The 18,958-nt window shown below is 41.0% G+C and overlaps 1 protein-coding gene across 11 annotated transcripts; it reads right to left on the bottom strand.

The window, feature by feature from the left end:
* Positions 1 to 148: 148 nt before the first annotated feature.
* On the bottom strand, positions 149 to 17,718 carry ddx3xa (DEAD-box helicase 3 X-linked a). Of its 11 annotated transcripts, none has more exons than XM_065961868.1 (22): positions 17,376 to 17,718; positions 15,895 to 15,946; positions 15,613 to 15,657; positions 15,030 to 15,089; positions 14,607 to 14,699; positions 14,438 to 14,509; positions 11,309 to 11,482; positions 9,232 to 9,367; positions 8,801 to 8,905; positions 8,611 to 8,710; positions 8,379 to 8,514; positions 8,134 to 8,228; positions 7,956 to 8,054; positions 7,616 to 7,776; positions 7,361 to 7,505; positions 6,883 to 7,027; positions 6,512 to 6,562; positions 4,983 to 5,164; positions 4,288 to 4,405; positions 4,023 to 4,176; positions 3,608 to 3,726; positions 149 to 3,211 (listed from the first exon to the last, which is right to left on the bottom strand). In XM_065961868.1, exons 1-22 carry the CDS (start codon positions 17,418 to 17,420, stop codon positions 3,120 to 3,122), a joined length of 2,379 nt encoding a protein of 792 aa, XP_065817940.1. In that variant the 5' UTR covers positions 17,421 to 17,718; the 3' UTR covers positions 149 to 3,119. The 11 variants fall into 11 exon arrangements, with proteins under 11 accessions (XP_065817940.1, XP_065817942.1, XP_065817941.1 ...); XM_065961870.1 differs by having other exon boundaries at positions 11,375 to 11,482; positions 17,376 to 17,717; XM_065961869.1 differs by lacking the exon at positions 6,512 to 6,562.
* Between the last annotated feature and the right edge of the window lie 1,240 nt (positions 17,719 to 18,958).

Below are 18,958 nucleotides of genomic sequence, written 5' to 3'. Positions count from 1 at the left end.
GAACGCTAAATCCTACATTTCATTTGCACTTGCACAAAGTTGAGGATTGTTTTTTTCCTTCCCTAAGGTGAGGTTGACTTTACGTCTAAAGGATGTTAAACTTAACACGGACTGTGATGTTTGTGTGGAATAAAACCACAGACACAGGTGAATTTACAAATGAAAACTTTATATTTTTTTCCAAAAGAAATGAAGCCCATCCAATCTACAATACCAAATTGAATTTTCGCTGCCCGTCTGCCTCGTATCCACACAAGGCAGCGACAGGCTGCTTGCTACAGGTCTTCTCTGCACAACTACAGTAAACAAGTCTTCATGAAACATGCTTGATTTTTCCTGATACTTTTTGCATTCAAACATTTTATTTGGGTAAAATCATACAATTTGCACAGCTGAGTATTTCCCATGCAGTGCAGAGCCTATAAGCTAATACAGAAAAGCAAATTCTACGTCTAAAGAGCTCCGGGGTTCTCTGCAGAATGTGAAACAAGTCTTTGGTTCAACGTGCACAGAACCTCCTGTTGATCCTGAACGTTTCCATAACGCTGCGGCACAGACCGGCTGCACATTGTCAGAGAACTCCGGAGGCTTCATATATGCAAATACAACAATGAGAATAAACCACACGTTTGTTTCTTTAAGGATTGCCATGTGCCAGACATTCACTGGAGAAAAAGAATCATCGGGTCAAATTGGAGTAAAGAATCAATAATGCACACAATTGGAGAATCTGAACACTTCTGCACTGATATGCTTAGGAAATGTATTTGCTCTTTTGACAGCTATATTCCAAACCTTGGCATGTTTGTTCAATTCCATTTCAAATTTTGTCGACCAATTTGTCATAATCAAATAGAGATGACCGGCCCTGAGGAGGCCTGAAACAGCTGTGGATATTATTGACTGAGTCCAATGTATCTTAAACATTAAAAAGCTCACACTACCCCGAAATATATAAATTTCACGCATACAGGTGACATTCAACATTCAAGTGCCAGTGTTTTTTTGTACTGTCTTTTGGTCAAGTTTCTGAAACTTTCAAAGAATCACTTTGAGGCTTACAAAAATAAATATTTGTCAAAAATGCTTAATAAATTACACAAAACTAGCAGCAAAAGTAGAATCTAGAAATCTGTGCAAATGGCTAAATTCCCCCGACTGCTAAATCCCCTGGTCCCAAATAAATCCTGGTTTTAACGTTGAGAACCCTTCCCCTTTGTAAACAAGCTGCGTTTTTCAACAATCTCCTCACACACAATATTTGGAAGCTTAAGGACACACATATCCAAGACATCTATATAAAACTCTAGATGTGCAATAAAATAACTTTTTGTAAAACTTGATGGGCACGACGTAAAAGGGCCTACACACCTAAATCAAGTAGCACCATTCAATCTCAAGTTCTCAACACTGTCAGTGCATCCGCTTATAGTTCAATTTCTTAAAAAACAAACAAAAAAAGTTTCAAGGCACAACACACCCGATGAGAAAATTGGGGTGAAAATGCCCCGTCTCTCCTGCTCTCGATGGCTTCTCCTCTTTGAGAGGAGACGCCTGCTCTGGGTTTTACTAATGTCTGAGCAGATAAACCTGACAGTACTTCAAGAGGTGGACATACTCCCCGACCCCCCCACCCCCCCGCCCTCCCTGATCTTTGGCCACCTCCACAGTTTTACAATGCAGCAATGGGGAAACCAAAGCTGCGGACGATGGCGGTGCACTGAAAATCTGCGGCCCTTGCCTAGTACCCCTCCCCCCACCCCAAGTGTTAGGAGTGCTGCTGCGTGCTCAGCTCCCGGCTGTTTAAACCTCAGTGATCATCAGAATGCCTGTCTCTTTTTTAAGATGAACCGTGCCTCCAACGCAGCTTGAAAAGAGAAAACGTTTTGTAATTAAGTTAAGCCTGCGACTCAGTTCTCATGTCTTTCCTTCCTTGACCAAAAAACAAAACACTTGCAGCGTAGAATACCATCCGGGCCTCATGGTTAAACACTAACACCACGCTGTGCCCCCCCGATGCTGTGGTCCTTTATGCAGCCATATTGAACTTCACTGTCAAGATGGCAGGCATTTTTTGTTTTGTTACATATTTGTAGAGAAACAATTCAAAAATCAAAAAACTGAAGGAGTCAGTTTTTCAATTTCGCACACACCGGCACCAAAAATGTCTCAAGTAAAAAGAAACAAAAAACACCGCCCACTTGGTGTAGCTAGCACTGGGTAACATACTAGCTGCCGTAACACTGTCGAGTCAATTGAAAAATGTGGAGTAACAAGTTTCCAGCAGTGATTTTTCTGGTTTAAACCTCAGCGTGTGCTGGCACTGAGCTTTAGAGAGTTCTGTGTTAGTTAAGATTACGATAGGAATGACTGTCACACTCGTTTAAAGGAGCCTGTCCAGGATAGAGTGAGCAAAAAAAGAAAAAGAAACAAATGTAACTTTGTCCCACTGAAGGGCTCAAATACAGTTGCTTCACAGAGTGGCCCAGTTTGATTAGACGGAGAAATGGCTCCATTAGCTGTTCCACTATAAAAGGCTACATGATGTTCCTGCGATAAATTTGAAGTTCAAATGGAATCATGGCTCAGGGCCACAATACCTCAGTATTTGCCAAGGTTTGATCAAGTCCAAGCTTAGTTTACTTCCCAATAGTTTTCACCAAACAAAATAATCATAAAATCAAATTTTTAGAGCTCTTGGCCATGTTCGTCTGGTGAAATGAAAACATAGATTTCCTGTTTAAATTCCAAAGGCACAGTACATTAACATACAAATGATCCTCAGGTTATTCTGGGGGTTTTTTCCACAAAAAGAACAAAAATACTTTGAACAATGAAAGTCCGAAGTTGCTATCGGACAATGCATGTCAGCATCCATGCTCACTCTGAGGTGTGCGAGTCTCTGCGCTCTCGGTGCGTGTGCACGTGCTGCTGCTGGTGACTTTCCTTTCGCGTCGTGCGGCACTTCCTTTGAGAGAGAAGCGAATGGCAGAGAACCAGGGTTGGTAATGTACTGTGTGTCAGTGAAGCTACACAGGGAGGGTTTGGTATGGTCTGGCTTTAGTTAACATGTGGTTTCCATTGGGCTGGGTTGGCATGGCAACCTATTCCTATGGCGACTAGTTGCCCCACCAATCCACACTACCAGAGTTGCCGTAGTTTCCTCCGTAGCCGTCGTTGCTGCCGTAGAAGCCGCCGCCACCGAAGCCACCTGTGGAAGCAGAGATCAGAGATAGTCAGAATCAAATACATTTTTGAAAACATTCTCTACTCTTTGTTTGGGGCCTGCAGATCAATTACAAATACATGTAAAAAAACATGAATTTCTTCTACAATTCACTTAGACGCTTTTATCCAAAACGATATATATCAGAGAGTAAGTACAACACAAGCAAGGATCTAGAAAAAAGGGAACAATGTCAGTAAGAGCAAACGATCATCTTTGAGTCTGATTGGACACACAGGTGCTGACAGGCAGTGCACAGAGGCAAAGCACAACATTGACGGCAGGGAGCTCTGATCAGTATAGAAACCATCTTATAAGTCATCGTTATCAAACAAAAACCATCGTCACAACCATCATCATTAAGTTAGTAGGTATTCTTACCTCCACCAAAGTTGCGGTTTCCTCCGTGGCCTCCAGTGCTTCGTCCGCCACGGTTGTTGGTGAAGCCACCACCGCCGGGCGTCTGACGGTAATCTCTGGCTCCAAATCCACCAGAGAACCTGAAAGAGAGATGAACGTGTCAGTGTGCACATGTACTCAAGGTGGAGCAAATTCTAAACCCGTGTGTTGAGGCTAAACTGTCATTAGAGCAGTTGCGTATCTCAGTCACATTATTAAAAATGCTTTAGTTGGGTTAAAAGGTGGTTAAGAGCTTGCATCACATATACAGAGACTAAAGACGTCGACGCCACATCAGAGGGTTCAATCCAACCTTGACCTTTTGCTGCAAGTCACCCCCCACTCTTTCTAGTCTCAAATAAATACAAAACACGACAAACAAGAAGTTGCTGTGTACCTCTTGGAGCGGCCTCGGGTGCTGCTCTTGTGCTGGTGCTCATAGGCCAGGCTCTCAAGCCAGGAGGGAACCTCCTGCTTGGCCTCCACCAGAATGTCCAGCAAATCTTTGGTTATGTTGCTGTTTTTGTCGTTAAAGAACGACGTGGCCAGACCTGCACAAGACACACGAAAGAGCAACAGTTAGATTATACAGACATTTAACTTTTAAGGATAAGCATCATCAATGTAGTATATATAAATATATATGTTTAAAAAAATCATACCAAGGTTGCCCACACGTCCCGTACGGCCGATACGGTGAACGTATTCCTCAATGTCACTGGGCAAATCAAAGTTGATAACATGCTTCACATTGGAGATATCCAGACCTCGAGCAGCCACCTGAAAAATTTCACAAATATTTTAACCGTCAACATTTAGTAGGACCACAAGCAGACACATTTATTATCATATCATGAATACATTACAGAGTTTTTTTTAGTAAGCAACAGCAAACAATATCATGTTGCCTTCATAAACAAAATGAATATCCGTTTATATTCTAGGGCCTCGCTACCCATACACACATATATATATATATATATATTATTACAGTCATTTCCGGATTTGTGAAAGAAAGGTTTAAATAAAAAGCCTGGATCCTTTACTTATGTTGCTCTTTTTCAAACTGAGCAAATTGAAGATTGAGACAGTTCTGGCTTTGAGCTTAAATTCAGGTACTTTACAGACCAGGAACAGGGTCAAAGAAGTGATCTGGCTTATCTCCAGTTATGGACTATAAAAGGGAACCAATTTAAAGTGAATGTACAACACAAAGATAAATACAAGCCCTGCAGAATACAATTAAAAATGTAGTTTCAGTAAAAGTTCAGATATATCAAAAGACAACAAACTCAGACCTCTGTGAAACCCCAATAAACCAGTGCAAGTTATTTGCAAAAGAAAGTCAGTTACTTACAGCTGTAGCCACCAGGATGGGGCAGCGTCCGGACCTGAACTGGTGCAGAGCCTCCTCTCGGTCTCTCTGGGATCGGTCTCCATGGATGCTGGTGCAGGCGTAACCCTCGTGGTACAAGAAGTCCTCCAAGGCATCGGCTCCCTTCTTGGTTTCCACAAACACCAGAGTCAATGAGTCTTTACCTGTGAAAAAAAGAGGGGGACAAGAGGGAGGAGAGCAGGATGAAGAGTGTGAAAGGAGGAGAGGGGGGGGGGGGAATAAACAATTGAGAAAAGGGAAGAAGGATATGGGAGGATTGTATTAAAGTAACAGATGAGAGCAGTAACTTAAAGCTGTCAAAACTTTAAAAAAAAATGAAGTCAGCAATTGCAAGACCACAAAGTAAAATAAAAAAACAAAATGACAACTTGAAAATGGAGACAGGGGTTGCATATGAAGCTATACATTCACTGACAACTAGTGATTGGCTTTGGCTTGATTTTTTGGAGCAGATGTGGTCCAGAACTCAACTACACCTGGGACCTTTTAATTAGCTACAGAGTGAGACATCTGTTAACTCACTAATAATAATAATAATAATATCTGTAAATCAAAAAGACTTGATAACAGTCTAATACTACAGCAAAAAAAAAAAAAAGGAAGAGAGCCAATATTGATTTACTTTGTTGCCAAAACAGATATTTTCTTTAACAGATCAGCCCAAGACATCCTAGACAATCAACCTCTATTTGAGGTTACAATCTGAATATGAAGCACTAATGGTCTACCTGAATATAAGCTTAGGATAAAAGAATTTGAGTTTGAAGGCGATGGTGAGGATGGGGCCATATAAAGTTACATTCAAAGCTAAACCCTGCAACTGATTTACCAGGCCAAGGACTTTAATCCACATTCATCCTCTCCAAGTGTTTTAAGAGCCTGAGATCTTTTAGAGTCTAAAATCAGTCCAACTAAGACTGACAGCCGACTACCTCAAGCCTAGCAAGTGCTTCAGCAGGGCTGTACATGACATTAATTATACATCAGGTTTCTTTTAACTGTAGCAGCTGCACCTCCTCTTACCATGGGAACAGTTAAGTGGTTACTAACACATTACTTATTACCCTTGGTCTGTGGCTTAACAGTAAGTAAATAAATAAAATAAATAAACATTGACTGTCTTATCTTGATGGCCGTTTGAGGTCTCAACAGTTGTATTCTGTTCAACGTTCTAGCAGGTGGCTGTGACAGATTTAACAGCACCATCCTGACTCATGGAAACTGAGAGCTCTTTTTATGACAAGCAGCCAACATGGCCGTGTTAAGCAAGTTGACCTGAGCACCGCTTTGCTAAAAACTCCCTTATCAGTTTGAAGGGTTATGTGCTAGGCAAAGGTAAAAATGTCCTACAAGCTCTTACTGAAATGAAAGAAAACAAACAAAAGTGAGGCAGCATGTCAGCCGGGGAGCGAAGGGACAGGATGAGCTTTGGGATGTGATGTTTCTGGCTTGTGGGTCGGAGTGAAGTTATGGTATATGTTCATACTTACCAGGTTTTTCCGGTCCCTCTGTCACATTTTCCTGAACCTCACTGGGAATAACTAAGATAAAACCAAACCGGCCAGTAAATTTGAGGCTGCTCAGTACACAGAAATCACAGCTTTAGATCATCATGAGAAGCAAACCCCTTAAAACACAGCTATCGGCGCCTGCTTCACCCCTGTATAAACGTCTGTTCTGATTTTCTAACTATCACTGCAAGCTCTAGCTACAATGTACTGTACAACGTTTGTTAGCAGAGATGTAGCAAAGTCAATATTAGCTTGATGCGAGGCAGACTGACAAACACTGGATGATGGGTTAGAGTCCAAAGTGACCTTGATGGGAGGGGGAGAGGGTCTTTAGTTCATGCAATCCTCACCTGTGGCATTGAGCAGATCGAGGAGGAAGGACCTCTTATCATTGTCCTCCACCCACACCACCTTCTGAGTGATGTTCTCTGAGGTGGAACCGACACGTCCCACCGCCAGGAAAATGTAGTCCTCAAGGAAGTCACGAGCCAGGATCTGTGTAAACAAACATTGCATCAATAACTTTACATTAAGCAAGATCTTAAACCAGTGCACTTGCCTTTGAATCAAGCTTTGAATGTACCATGACCTGGGTGACTAAGAATCCAATCCAAAGATTTGTGATGGAGCTAAAATTTGGCTCAACTCCAAAGTACAGTAACTCAAAAAATAACTCAACAGACTTGGGGCTAAATGATATAGACAAATAATTAGTAATAAAAGGAGTGATCATGATTTTAATGATTATGAATCTGCTAGCTGGGCTACTGCTGGTATCTTAAATTCTTTTTGCAGCCTATTTCCTGCCTTGATGCAATTGTATCTTACCTGGATCTCCTTTGGGAAGGTAGCGCTGAACATCATGGTCTGACGCATGCCTTTATGTGGCATAGTATCCTGCTCCACAATGCGTCTGATCTGGGGCTCAAAACCCATGTCCAACATACGATCAGCCTCATCCAGGACCAAGTAGCTGCAAAAAACACATTTCAGATTTTATTTAAAAAAACAAAGCTATGAGTCACACTGGAATATCTTTTTTTTTCCCCCTTAAATTGACATAGATCAATGTGCTATACTGACTTGCAATAGTCCAGACCGATCTTGCCCCTCTCCATCATGTCAACCAGACGTCCGGGTGTAGCCACCAGCAGGTGACAGCCTCTCTCCAAGTCCCTGATCTGCTGTCCAATGTCAGCACCGCCGTACACCACACAGGGACGCACACGGGAGCGATAGGCAAACTACGACCAAAGACCAACAATAAAGCTTAGTGGTCCGGAAGAATGATATCACATAACTCTAACTCACATAACTCAGTGTAGATTTGATTAAATAGTCTGAGGTCTCAGTCAAATATTCCAGCACAAAAAACATAAAAGTATTTTTTCCAGTTTCAGACAATTGTACGCTCTGAGCTCACCTTTCTGGCCTCATCGTAGATCTGCAGAGCCAGTTCTCTGGTTGGAGCCAGGACCAGGGACAGTGGGTACTGCTTACGGCGGCCATACCTTCCATTCTCCTGAAGAAGAAAGCACGATTATTAAAACAAGTTGCATAGAAATGCTGGATACATCTGATCTTTTTTTGTTTTCCAGTACCTGTCCGGAGTTCTTTGAGGCGTTAGCGTCTCCTGGTCCGTCGGTGTAGATCTGACTCAGCACTGGCAGCAGGAAGGCAGCAGTCTTACCAGAGCCTGAGAGACAGCAGGGAACATAGATTTGATTTCAGTACTTTGACTAAAACACCAGGAGGGAATCAACCTTTACTTTACACTTCTACAATTAAGTTTATTCTACCAGTGAAAGGCTGATTTCTCTGCAATGAAAACAAGAATGATTCTCACCAGTCTGGGCACAAGCCATCAGGTCTCTCTTTGACTTAATGATGGGGATAGCATATTTCTGCACTGGAGTGGGACGAGTGTAACGAGTCAGGGCGATATTCCCCATGACAATCTCCCCCATGTCCACATCATGGAACTGCAAAATTAATACACAAACCAGTGTGATAAATTGTTGTATCTAAAAGAATCAAAATGATATAGGACAACCAGCTGAATTAGAGTCTAGACTCACACTCTCAATGTGGGGAGGGCAGTTGCTTCCGGTGGCCTCCACGGGAATGTCATCATACTTCTCAAAGTTTATCCCAGTGTTGCTTCCGGAGAAAAGCTCACTAGAGAAAAAAAAGTATGTAGAAGTTAGGGTTTAATGCAACAGTAAGATTAATGTAAAGCTTTTTATGTTGACGAGAAATCAGTCTTACTTTTCCAGGCGCTCATTGGGAGGAGTTGGTTTGGACCAGTCCTCTTCTTTGACGTCCTCCGACCAGCGATTGTTTCCACCGCCAGCAAAGCCCCCACGCTCATATCTGCAACACGCACAGGTGATTAAAAGTGTTTAAAGACAGGATTTAACAGCACAAGTTTTATACACTGTCAATCTTTAAAAGATAGAAGGCAACTATGCTAGGCTCAAAACCGCTGTAGAAAGACCTCTTAAATTTCTTCAAATTGGTCTTCATATTATAAATTCTGTATTCTAACGTCCTGTTTATGTTCATGCTATGTCCCTCTCAAACATCACGGCTCTAACTAGTCTTATTAGACTTCCTTGTATGTTACTTTCCAAATGTTATGCAAGGTGACCAAGATAACCCATTCCTTTGCATAAAATTTGGGATACTAAAACACTCACCTTCCCCTTGAGCCCGCCCCGCGGTCATTGTAGAAGCCAGTTTTGGCCCGATCATTGCGTCCTCCGAAGTTGTTGTAGGCAGCCTCCCTGGGAGCTCCTCCCCAGTTTCCGTCTTTGTTCTCGAAATTGCCAAACCCTGAGAACCAACAAAGAGCCAGTGAGTTATATACAGGGAGATTTCTCTGGGAAATCATGACACAGGCGTCTTGAGAGGATGTAACTGTCTGATTAAGCTGGAACAGTTGCCCTTTGATTAAGTAAATTCAAGTGCATAACAAATAAGAGTACTCGTACGTTAATATTCTAGTAACGTTTCGACACTCGCGCACATGTTATAGGCTACAATGGTTTAACATCTGTAACTGGGCTTTCTGGATTAGCTAAACTGTGATTCCCAAAATGGGGCATGGGAGCCCTAAGGGGGCCTGGAGTTATGACAGGGAGGTGGCCAGAAAGGCTTAACAAAAATAAATTGACTGACTGTAGGTTAGGGTTTAGTTTATGTCGATGTACACTCACCGGCTACTTTATTAGGTTAAGCTGTTCAATTGCTTGTGAAAATATCTAATAAAACAAATCACATGGCAGCAACTCAATGCATTTAGGCATGTAGACATGGTCAAGACGATCTGCCAAAGTTCAAACCTGGCTGGTCTGAGTATTTCAACAACTGCTATTCTACTAGGACTTTCCCGCACAACCATCTCAAAAGGTTTACAGAGAATGGTCCAAAAAATAAACATCATCCAGTGAGCGACAGTTCTCAGGGCGAAAATGCCTTGTTGATGCCAGAGGTCAGAGAAGAATGGCCGGACAGGTTCGAGCTGAAAGAAAGGGAACAGTAACTCATGTAATCGAGGAATGCAGACGCATCTGAACACAACACGTCGAACATTGGTGCAGATGGGCTACAGCAGCAGAAGACCATACCGGGTGCCACTTCAGTCAGCTAAGAACAGGAAACTGAGGCTACAATTCAAACAGGCTCACAAAACAACACAAGATTGGAAAAAAACTTGAGTCTCTGTTTCTGCCGCGACATTCGGAAGGTAGGGTAAGAATTTGGAGTAAATAACATGAAAGCATGGATCCATCCTGCTGGTGGTGTAATGGATATTATCACTTTGTTTGCCAATTGAGCATTGATTAAACACCACCGCCTACCTCAGTATTGTTGCTGACCATGTCCATCCCTTTATGACCAGTGTACCAACTCGTATTATCTTAAAAATGACAATGAGTTCATGTTTCCTGCACTTTGCTGAATCTATGCCACGAAGAGAGTTCTGAAGGTAAAAAAGGAGGCCGACCCGGTACTAGCAAGGTGTACCTAACAAAGTGGCTGATGAGTGTATGTTGAGCGGTTGGGGGCTTGAAAACATAGTGACATCACATGATGCCATTGGGCCCAGAAATGGTTTTTCATACAAGCTAAAAAAAGGAAGAGAAATTTCTAGAAAAGCACCAAAAACATTTGAGGTACCAGTGCTTTCTACCGACATATGGAGAAGTCAGTCAGTAGAAGAAGTAAACAGCCAGGGGTGTCTTCTTCTCATTAAATTATTGTATATATATATATATAGAACACAAAAGTCCCCTCTCAGCTGAGCACGCTCGCCTCCCAACACTCACACTGAGGGGCGAGGTTAACACCAACGAAAAGGCTTCTTTCACTTATTGCGAGTGCTTCTTAAAATTGTACAGCACTATTTTAAAAAAAGGATCCGGATGTAATAAAGCGAGAAGTCGGCGCGTGTGGAAACCCAGCAGTACTGATGGGCGACAGCGCATAAAACATAGCGTACATCCAGGAGGTCTGTGTCCAACTTTTTTGTTTTGAGGGACAGCGAGTTCATAGAACTTGTACACAAGCTAATGCAAGTACTCGACTATTTAGATTGCTTTAAATGTCCCTAATATCTAAGGTTGTTAAATCTGGTTTAATGCAAAGCCATAAAGCAAATGCAGTGCATTATATAATTCTGATTAAAACAAGGGTGGGGGAGGTCTGAGTTTATATTTTAACTACTCTGCGGCTTTATTTGAGAAATTTTAAGGAACGACAGGATTTCCCCACCTGCATTCTGTAATGGTTGCATAAACGAGCCTCCACCCCTGTTACCACGGTAGGCACCTCGCCCACCTCTATCATTGCGAGGGGGTCCCCGGCCTCCAAAGCCCCCGTTTGTGCGATTGTCGTGGTAACCATTCACAAATCCATTGCTGCGTCCACCGTCCCATCCGGGTGAATCTTCATTCCATAAAAAAGGAAGGAGAAACAGAATTAGAGGCTTTTGAAGAGGAGTAAGCTGCACACATTTAACATCTGGCTGTGCTCACAGTTCAGACTAGCCACAAGTCTCTTTAAGTGCTGATCTATTTTTAGGCCAAATTATTTGAGAGTTGGGATGCAAGTAACTAGATCCTGTTCTCTTAATTTGAGTGTCTCACACAGTGAGTCAAAGGGGAAAAGGGCAGAAAAAGAAAGCAAGTTCTACACTTGTGCAAGGGGAAAAGCTGCAGAGAAGTGTTTGCTTAATTACAATTTTCTTTCCTCCTTTATTCAAGATTGGTTTAGGTTTAGTTTTTGGGATGAACAACATCTATTGTTTGGGAAATTCACCACAATTATCTGCCCAGCTGTGCACAATGGTTGTGTCATTGTCCCCACAAATGGCCTCACAGTTATCAGCGCAGACTGAGGAGGGGGGCTGGTGGGGGTGACAACAGACCGTTACAGCTGCCAATTAGGTGCCGTCTCAGTCACACGAGCATCATAGGCAGCAGAACAGCCATACAGATCCAGCCTCTGATTGGTTTGCTGTAGTAAGTCAGCAAAAATGGCTGACTTACTGTGATGTAAGATGTGTAAGTCTAAGTAAAAACCTGTCAGATGACAGGTAGAGGCTTTCATCAAGAAAAACCAAGAGAAAATATTGTTATGACGCTTCAAGAGTAGAGGAAAAACGCCAAAACAGTTAAAGGATGCAACAAACTCAAAGAAGGCAAAACCTTTTTTGTAGTTCAAACTGTCTAGTCTGAATGTTTCATTGCAAGAAAAAGTGGGCGGAAAACCAGTATCAATACTGGCACCGGGTACATGGTCTGTCCAAACACGGTTTTTGCAAAACTATCATGACTGGTTTAAACACGCGTGTTTGATTATAGTGCACACGCGAGGAAACAATTGCTCAAAATAAATGTTCAATTTAATGTTATTAAAAGCGCTCAGTGATTTCCGGGGCTGTGATGGAATGGATTCACATCTCCATTCCTATGTGTTTGCCTGCTGAAAGTGTCCTCCAACTGATGACCAAAGTGTCTAAAGTCCAAGATGATTAATAGAAGCAGGTTGTTGCTCGGACTCATGGTCAGAGGCTGTAAATACTTCAACTTCAGACAGTGTGATTGCAAATCTTTTTCTATTTGATGACAAACGTATTTTATTTCAGACAAAACTTTCAGAATAAAACTCCTCGCAAATTGTTCTGTTGAAACGCCTTTATTATGAACGAGTCATATGTGGTGATAACAGTGGCAGGTTATCACAAACATAAAACTATGCAGTCTGTTACAACTAAGAACTAAACATCAAACAATCCTTTTAACTCCAGAATACCACCATATAATACAGTGAAATGAATCTGAGGTCATATCGCTAAACACTAATTGCTAGTTTTGATGAGGTGCTAATAATACTTATCAGGATTTATGGCTTGTTTTAGCCAGTCGGACTTGTTATACAAGAATAGGGTATCGCAAAGGAGAACAATAACCCAGACACACTCAAGATCAAACAGAAATAAGAACAGCTTCCTGAGGTACCACAATAATACAAAAATTAGGAAATAGGTAAAACTGCTACACACCATGATGAATCATAGCTACCAAGGACATTAAGACTAGTTGAGTACAATTCTACTAATCCAAATCACTTTTGTTAGAATACAACTACACGTGGAAGCTCCTGAAGGCAGGGCCTGAAATTCTCTTTGACTCAGTGGCCAAGGTGGCGGGTAGATGAAAAATGAACCGGACAAATGTTTTTTTTCAGGCCAAAATTATATATTGTGCTTTCATTTCACATAAATTTGTTAAAAGTACATTTAATTGATAGAACACGTTCTGCAAATGACGATTCTAGATATTAAGATACACTTTGAGTTCTGAACAACATCAATCTGAGCTACAAGTGGATAAGTGAATCCAATACTGGTAAGAAAGAACAAAAGTCCCCCATCACAGTTGAGCGTTGGTGTGCCCCTTAGCCTCCTTCAATCCCGATACAAAGTCAGACTTCCTTCAAGTCAAGACAGCAAATTTTAAAAAGCTTTGCTGAGCCTGCTCAACATCAAAGACAAGATTTCTTTGACATTTAGATCTGAGAAAGAACTGCAGTTGCAATACAAATGAGCTTGGACAAACTGCAGACTTAAAGAGAAAATGTCTCAGCATCCTCATGATGAGCCTCAAAATAATTTTGCAAAAAGCAAAGATCAGGCCCAAGAGGAACTTTTCAGACCACTGTACAGAACACTGTAAATCAGGAGTGGTCAATTGTGTGCAGATGAGGTGTGAATGTGTGTGTTTCAGTTACACCACGAAGTGCACAGGGAGATTTCAGTGGTTACTCCAAATTCACACCAAAGACAAGTGACTGATTAAAGAAATCTCCTAGAACAAAAGGCATGCACTCAGCACCCTGTTCTTTAATCTCTTTCACTGGTGTTCAAAGCATGCCACAGCCAAACACAAAAAGCTATGTCTACATAGTCTGTAAAGCACTCGAAAGAAAGAGAACTTGTGATTAATGAGCTGGATATTTATGTCAGTGGAGCAATGTAAAGCTGTAACACTGATTTGCTAAATTAAATCCCTGCTTTGATTTTATCACTCAAAAAGGTTAAAGAGTTTAAATGTTGATAAAGCATTAAAAAAAAGGTCCCAGCTTAGTCTTTCGCAGTTGAGTGTGGTTAACAGCAAGACAGTCGCACTAGTGAGGCAGTGAAGACACACCATCACCATGCATCACTTCACTTGCAAGCGTTAACAAACGTGTGTTAGGCCCAGATTTCTGCTGCTTATTTTCAAGTGACCATGACAAAGCAAGAGCAGGCTGATAATGCCCCAGTGTTCAGCTAAATACACTAAAGAAACTCTGCCGACACGCTGAAGGCATGGCATGCAGGTAGAGATCAAGGTATACCACTTTTGTTTCGCCAACCCCCATTGTAGGCATGGTAAAAGGCAAGCTCTTGAGAGGCCAGTCTTGGGTAACCTGAGCAAAGGTAGGGAAGCAGGCTATAAAAAGACTCTCCCGTAATTACTGGCTCATGCAGTATGAGTGTTGGGCTTGACTTGACACTAATAATTACCAATCGCACAGTCATCCCATCCTGAAGCAGGGTCATTGCTTTGTCTTTGCTGACACTCTGCCTGCCATGGTTGTGGGCACTGTTTAGAAGAAACTTGTGGACATTGCAGGTGAAATATGAGCTGACAATACATGGGGGAAATTAATCTTTTTCATCATCTCAATGCTATATTAGATTTAGAATTAACAAAGAAAAAGGATTGATTCAACAAGCTTTTGTCGACATCAAATTTGCCCTTAACCTAAATTATTTTTCTCATTTGACTTCAAGCATCCCAGCAGAGAATTACATTGTGTATTAACAGTGTAGCTCTAACTCATCCCTCTCCCTCTTTGCATTGGCTTTGCTGCTGTGTAAAAATGGCTATTTCATGCATCTGAAAATGCAGATTGCCCTCAGCGAAAGCAGACAGAAGGGACTTACAGAGATTTACTGGTGCCACTGTAAAACCGCACTGTCTAGCAGCGGAATAAGCATTTCCTGCTGTGGAACAAGAAAACAGTAAAAACGAGAAAAGCGTCAAGTGTGCAATGACACAGAATCATGGTTCCAAAATGATGCATCTCCAGTTAAATGTTAAATTATCTGACTCTATATGCCAGGCACGTGTCTTGCATCAACGCCTTTAAGAGGCTAAAACAAGCACAAGAAACGTAAGTAATAAGAATCACCCTGACTAAAAAAAAAAAAACATTGTTAAAGTCAAGATGTCTACATTCCACTTTATCAGAGCAGCCAACAGCTATCACTCCTTTCAAATGTGGGACAAGAAACTTGGGAAAAAATGTCTTTTGCTAGATGTTAATCTAAAAAAGTTTGTTTTAATGCATGAGCAGCCTGGGTTAAATCTTCCAGGCTACCATCATTTTGAAGAAATACTTACCCTACGTGCCAAAATAAGCGCTCATGCACAGACACAGCAACCAATTTAAAAGTAAGAACACCAGACTTGAAACCTGTGTGGATGCTCTGACCGTGGCTCAGTGGATGAGAAGATCAAACTTACCACTTTTTGCATCTTTGTTTCTTAGGTGAGGTGGAATGTAACGCCCTGTGTAGAGAAAACACAACAGCATGTCATTAACCTGTTGAGGAACTGTAACACACATTTACCATGATTGGTTTTACTTACAGATCTAAAGAGCTATGAAAACAAAAGTAAATAAAATAGTTCACAAGTCAACAGTTACACTGTCCAACCAACAGTTTTCCAATGTACTCATTGGGGAATACAAAACCCAACACTTATATTTCTATATGGCTTTATTTCAGTAAAAGAATTACTTACTGCCAGTTCCTCCGCCTTGTCCGTCAACAGAGTTCAAGTCTAGGCCAGCAAGCTTCAAAGAAAAAAATGGGGAAACGTGATTAAAATTAAAACCATCACCAAGTAGATTATTCTCTTTCATTGTTCAAGTTAAAACTGAGATTGTGAATGGCGATAAAAACGCGGAGCGATGAACCGTAATCTGCATAATGTGCATTTCTGTAACACTTGCATTGAAGTCAAGGTACCTGCTAATTTCCTTCTTAAATATGAAGTCACAAACACAAGACCAAATATATTATGTCATTACCTAACAGATGAGCTAGTTTACATGTTAGTGTTCTTTATTCCTGAACTAGTTTACATAGTTAATAATATGTGAATATAACAACACTTCACTAACAACTCATTGATGTTGAAGTTTCAGACTCCTTATTAGTTGGTTTCTCTTAATATTTAATGTTGTACTTGTTTTAAAACTACATCCATTACATAGCCCTACAGCAGTCCAGTACAGTTGGACCGCCACCAAAAGGCACTATTTTTTAACTAATTGAACTGAAATTACTCAGCAAAATGGGAAGGTATGGGAGATAAATGCAAAGGTTACGTGACAAATGTAAAAAAAAAAGTTGCACCACAACAAAACAATATCATGACTTCTAGATAAATCCATATACCCATTAAAGACATCATTAATTAAGAGCACATGTTCTCTATGCAACATCAAATAGGGCTCAATTTCCAATGTCAGGATATAAATAATGCATGCTATATTATAAATGGATGAATGCATGAAGACCACATACATCGAATTATTCATTCTTTTCCTAAGTTATTTCCTGAAAAATGTGTTTGTCCGGACAAAGGAGTACTTGGCCAAAACAAAAAGGTTGAGAATACTTATTTGTTTTTGATAATAAGCCGGAAAAATACTGACACGTAAAAAAAAAAATATATAAAAAAAATACAAGGGAAAAAATAACAAATATAAAGCTTTGACATAAAAAACAAAGCGAGTTAATTCAGTGTTAATTTTGACGAATTAACTTTAAAACTCAAACTGTGGATAAACCCGGTGCCAACATTTCCTCCTGCGCCACGTTTCAGTTCGTGAAGGCCCAGCTAGCTAGCAACGAATACCGGCACTGTTCGTTGGCGTAAGCTAACCCGTGTAAACGTCCTTTAATTCAAATTATTCGACAGAAGAAAGCGTCACACAAACATGTTATGCTGTTTTTAAAAACTACCACTCGACGATTCGAAAGATAACAAGGCGCTGGAGGGTGTTGGATAATTGATTAACTGGCACGGCGTAGGGACGAGCTCCGCCATCACAATCTCCTCCACAGCGACTCCATTTTAACAGCCGCAACGTTTAGCTTAGCACGATGCTAACGAGCCGCTTCTCTCGGGTCGAAACTACATGTGCGTGTTACAGGAAAACCACCAAATTGCTTCGTCTAAAACACAAAGTAGTAAACATTTTTAAAAGTACTCACCTGCTGATCTAGACCGTGTGGATTATCGACGACCACATGACTCATAACTAAAGAGAGAAGTGGGGGATTATTTCTGAAGAGAAAGGATTTTCTTTGTTAGCACGGCCCGGCTTTTTTGCTCAAACGTATTAACTTCCCTTTTCCTGTACAAATAACAACCTTTGAGTTACGTGTTTTTTAGAGTTATCAAGACGACGACGTTTGCTTTAAATAAATAAAACAACAGTGTTAGTTATAAATATAAATTCCGTTCAAGTTTCCAGATGAAACGCTTTGCTTGTTGAGCTGCTGAAGTGAAACCCCCTCCTGGCAGGCTTGATCGCGGTGGAATGAGACATCGAGTGCTCAGGTAGCGCGAGATATCGTCGTCGCTGTAACCCGAGGCCAGTGGCTGATTGGCAAGTATCGCGAGATCTCTTGGATTGGTTTGACGAACAGCAAAAAAAAAAAAACGCAGTTGAGTTTTCTGAAGACACATGAAACCGATCATACGGTTGGTTGGAGTTTCTGTTTTCTACCCAAATCTAACCAAGTAACGTTTAATTTAACGGCTTTTAAAAACCTAGATGCCAAAACTTAACTTTTTCATATTTAAAAAAAATATATATATTGAATATTTACAAGTAGATCTCAGGCCTGTTTCATGGATTGTTTTGGTGTTTACGCACCAAAGTGATGAGTTATCGCAATAAAACTGAGGAAGGATAATCTACATCAGGGGTGGGCAACTGGCGGCCCGGGGGCCACATGCGGCCCTCGTCAACCCTCAATGTGGCCCTCAGGTCGGTTTGTATATATCAAAACATGACAAAATCTGCCATGAAATCATAAAACCCAGAAATATATCCATAATAATATTTGATTGTATATGTTGAGTTAAATTTGAGACATAATTGACTGTTATCGTTGTTGTATCTCACAATTTGGCCCCCTGGCAGTCAGAATTAAATAAATGTGGCCCTTGCTGTGACCAAAGTTGCCCATCCCTGATCTACGTTATTTGTTAAAATACAACCCAATCCAGTGGTTCTCAACTGGTGGGTCGGGACCTAAAAAGTGGGTCACAGAGCTGTTTTCCATGGTTCGCAAATGTGTTGCATAAAGTCCATTATGCACTTTTAAAACATGTTTGTTTTGTTCCATCTCTTTTTTCTGTCACATGTTTTCCCATCTGAGGTCCAAAGTGCACCATTTTTATTTAAATAAATCTGAGTGTTTTAACTATTTCAGAAATATTAGTCATGATTTCTCATATAGGATGTGGTGGTGGTCGGTCCTGAGGCTAGACCAGTTGTGAACCACTGCCCTAATGTATGCATGGCGTCTTTATTATTATACTCAACCATCACAGGTAATAGCTTTTTTAAATCTTCTATATTATCATATTGATTTCAGCATTCTCTTTATCAGTGCACATTTTCTTACTGGCTGCCAGTTAATTTACATTTGCTGTCATTTTTCTTGTACATGGGCCTATTCCATAAACATTTGCTTTCATATGCATTTATGTGTGTAGGCCTGTACAAAGTGTTACCTTGTTGAGCTTGTTGGGTTATTTCCTGCTGATTTATGTATTTCTGTGT

This window comes from Labrus bergylta, chromosome 13 (genome assembly GCF_963930695.1).
Source record: "Labrus bergylta chromosome 13, fLabBer1.1, whole genome shotgun sequence".
Lineage (NCBI taxonomy): Eukaryota > Metazoa > Chordata > Actinopteri > Labriformes > Labridae > Labrus > Labrus bergylta.
Note: the sequence above shows the minus strand (reverse complement) of the source record. Positions and strands in the feature narration are given on the sequence as shown.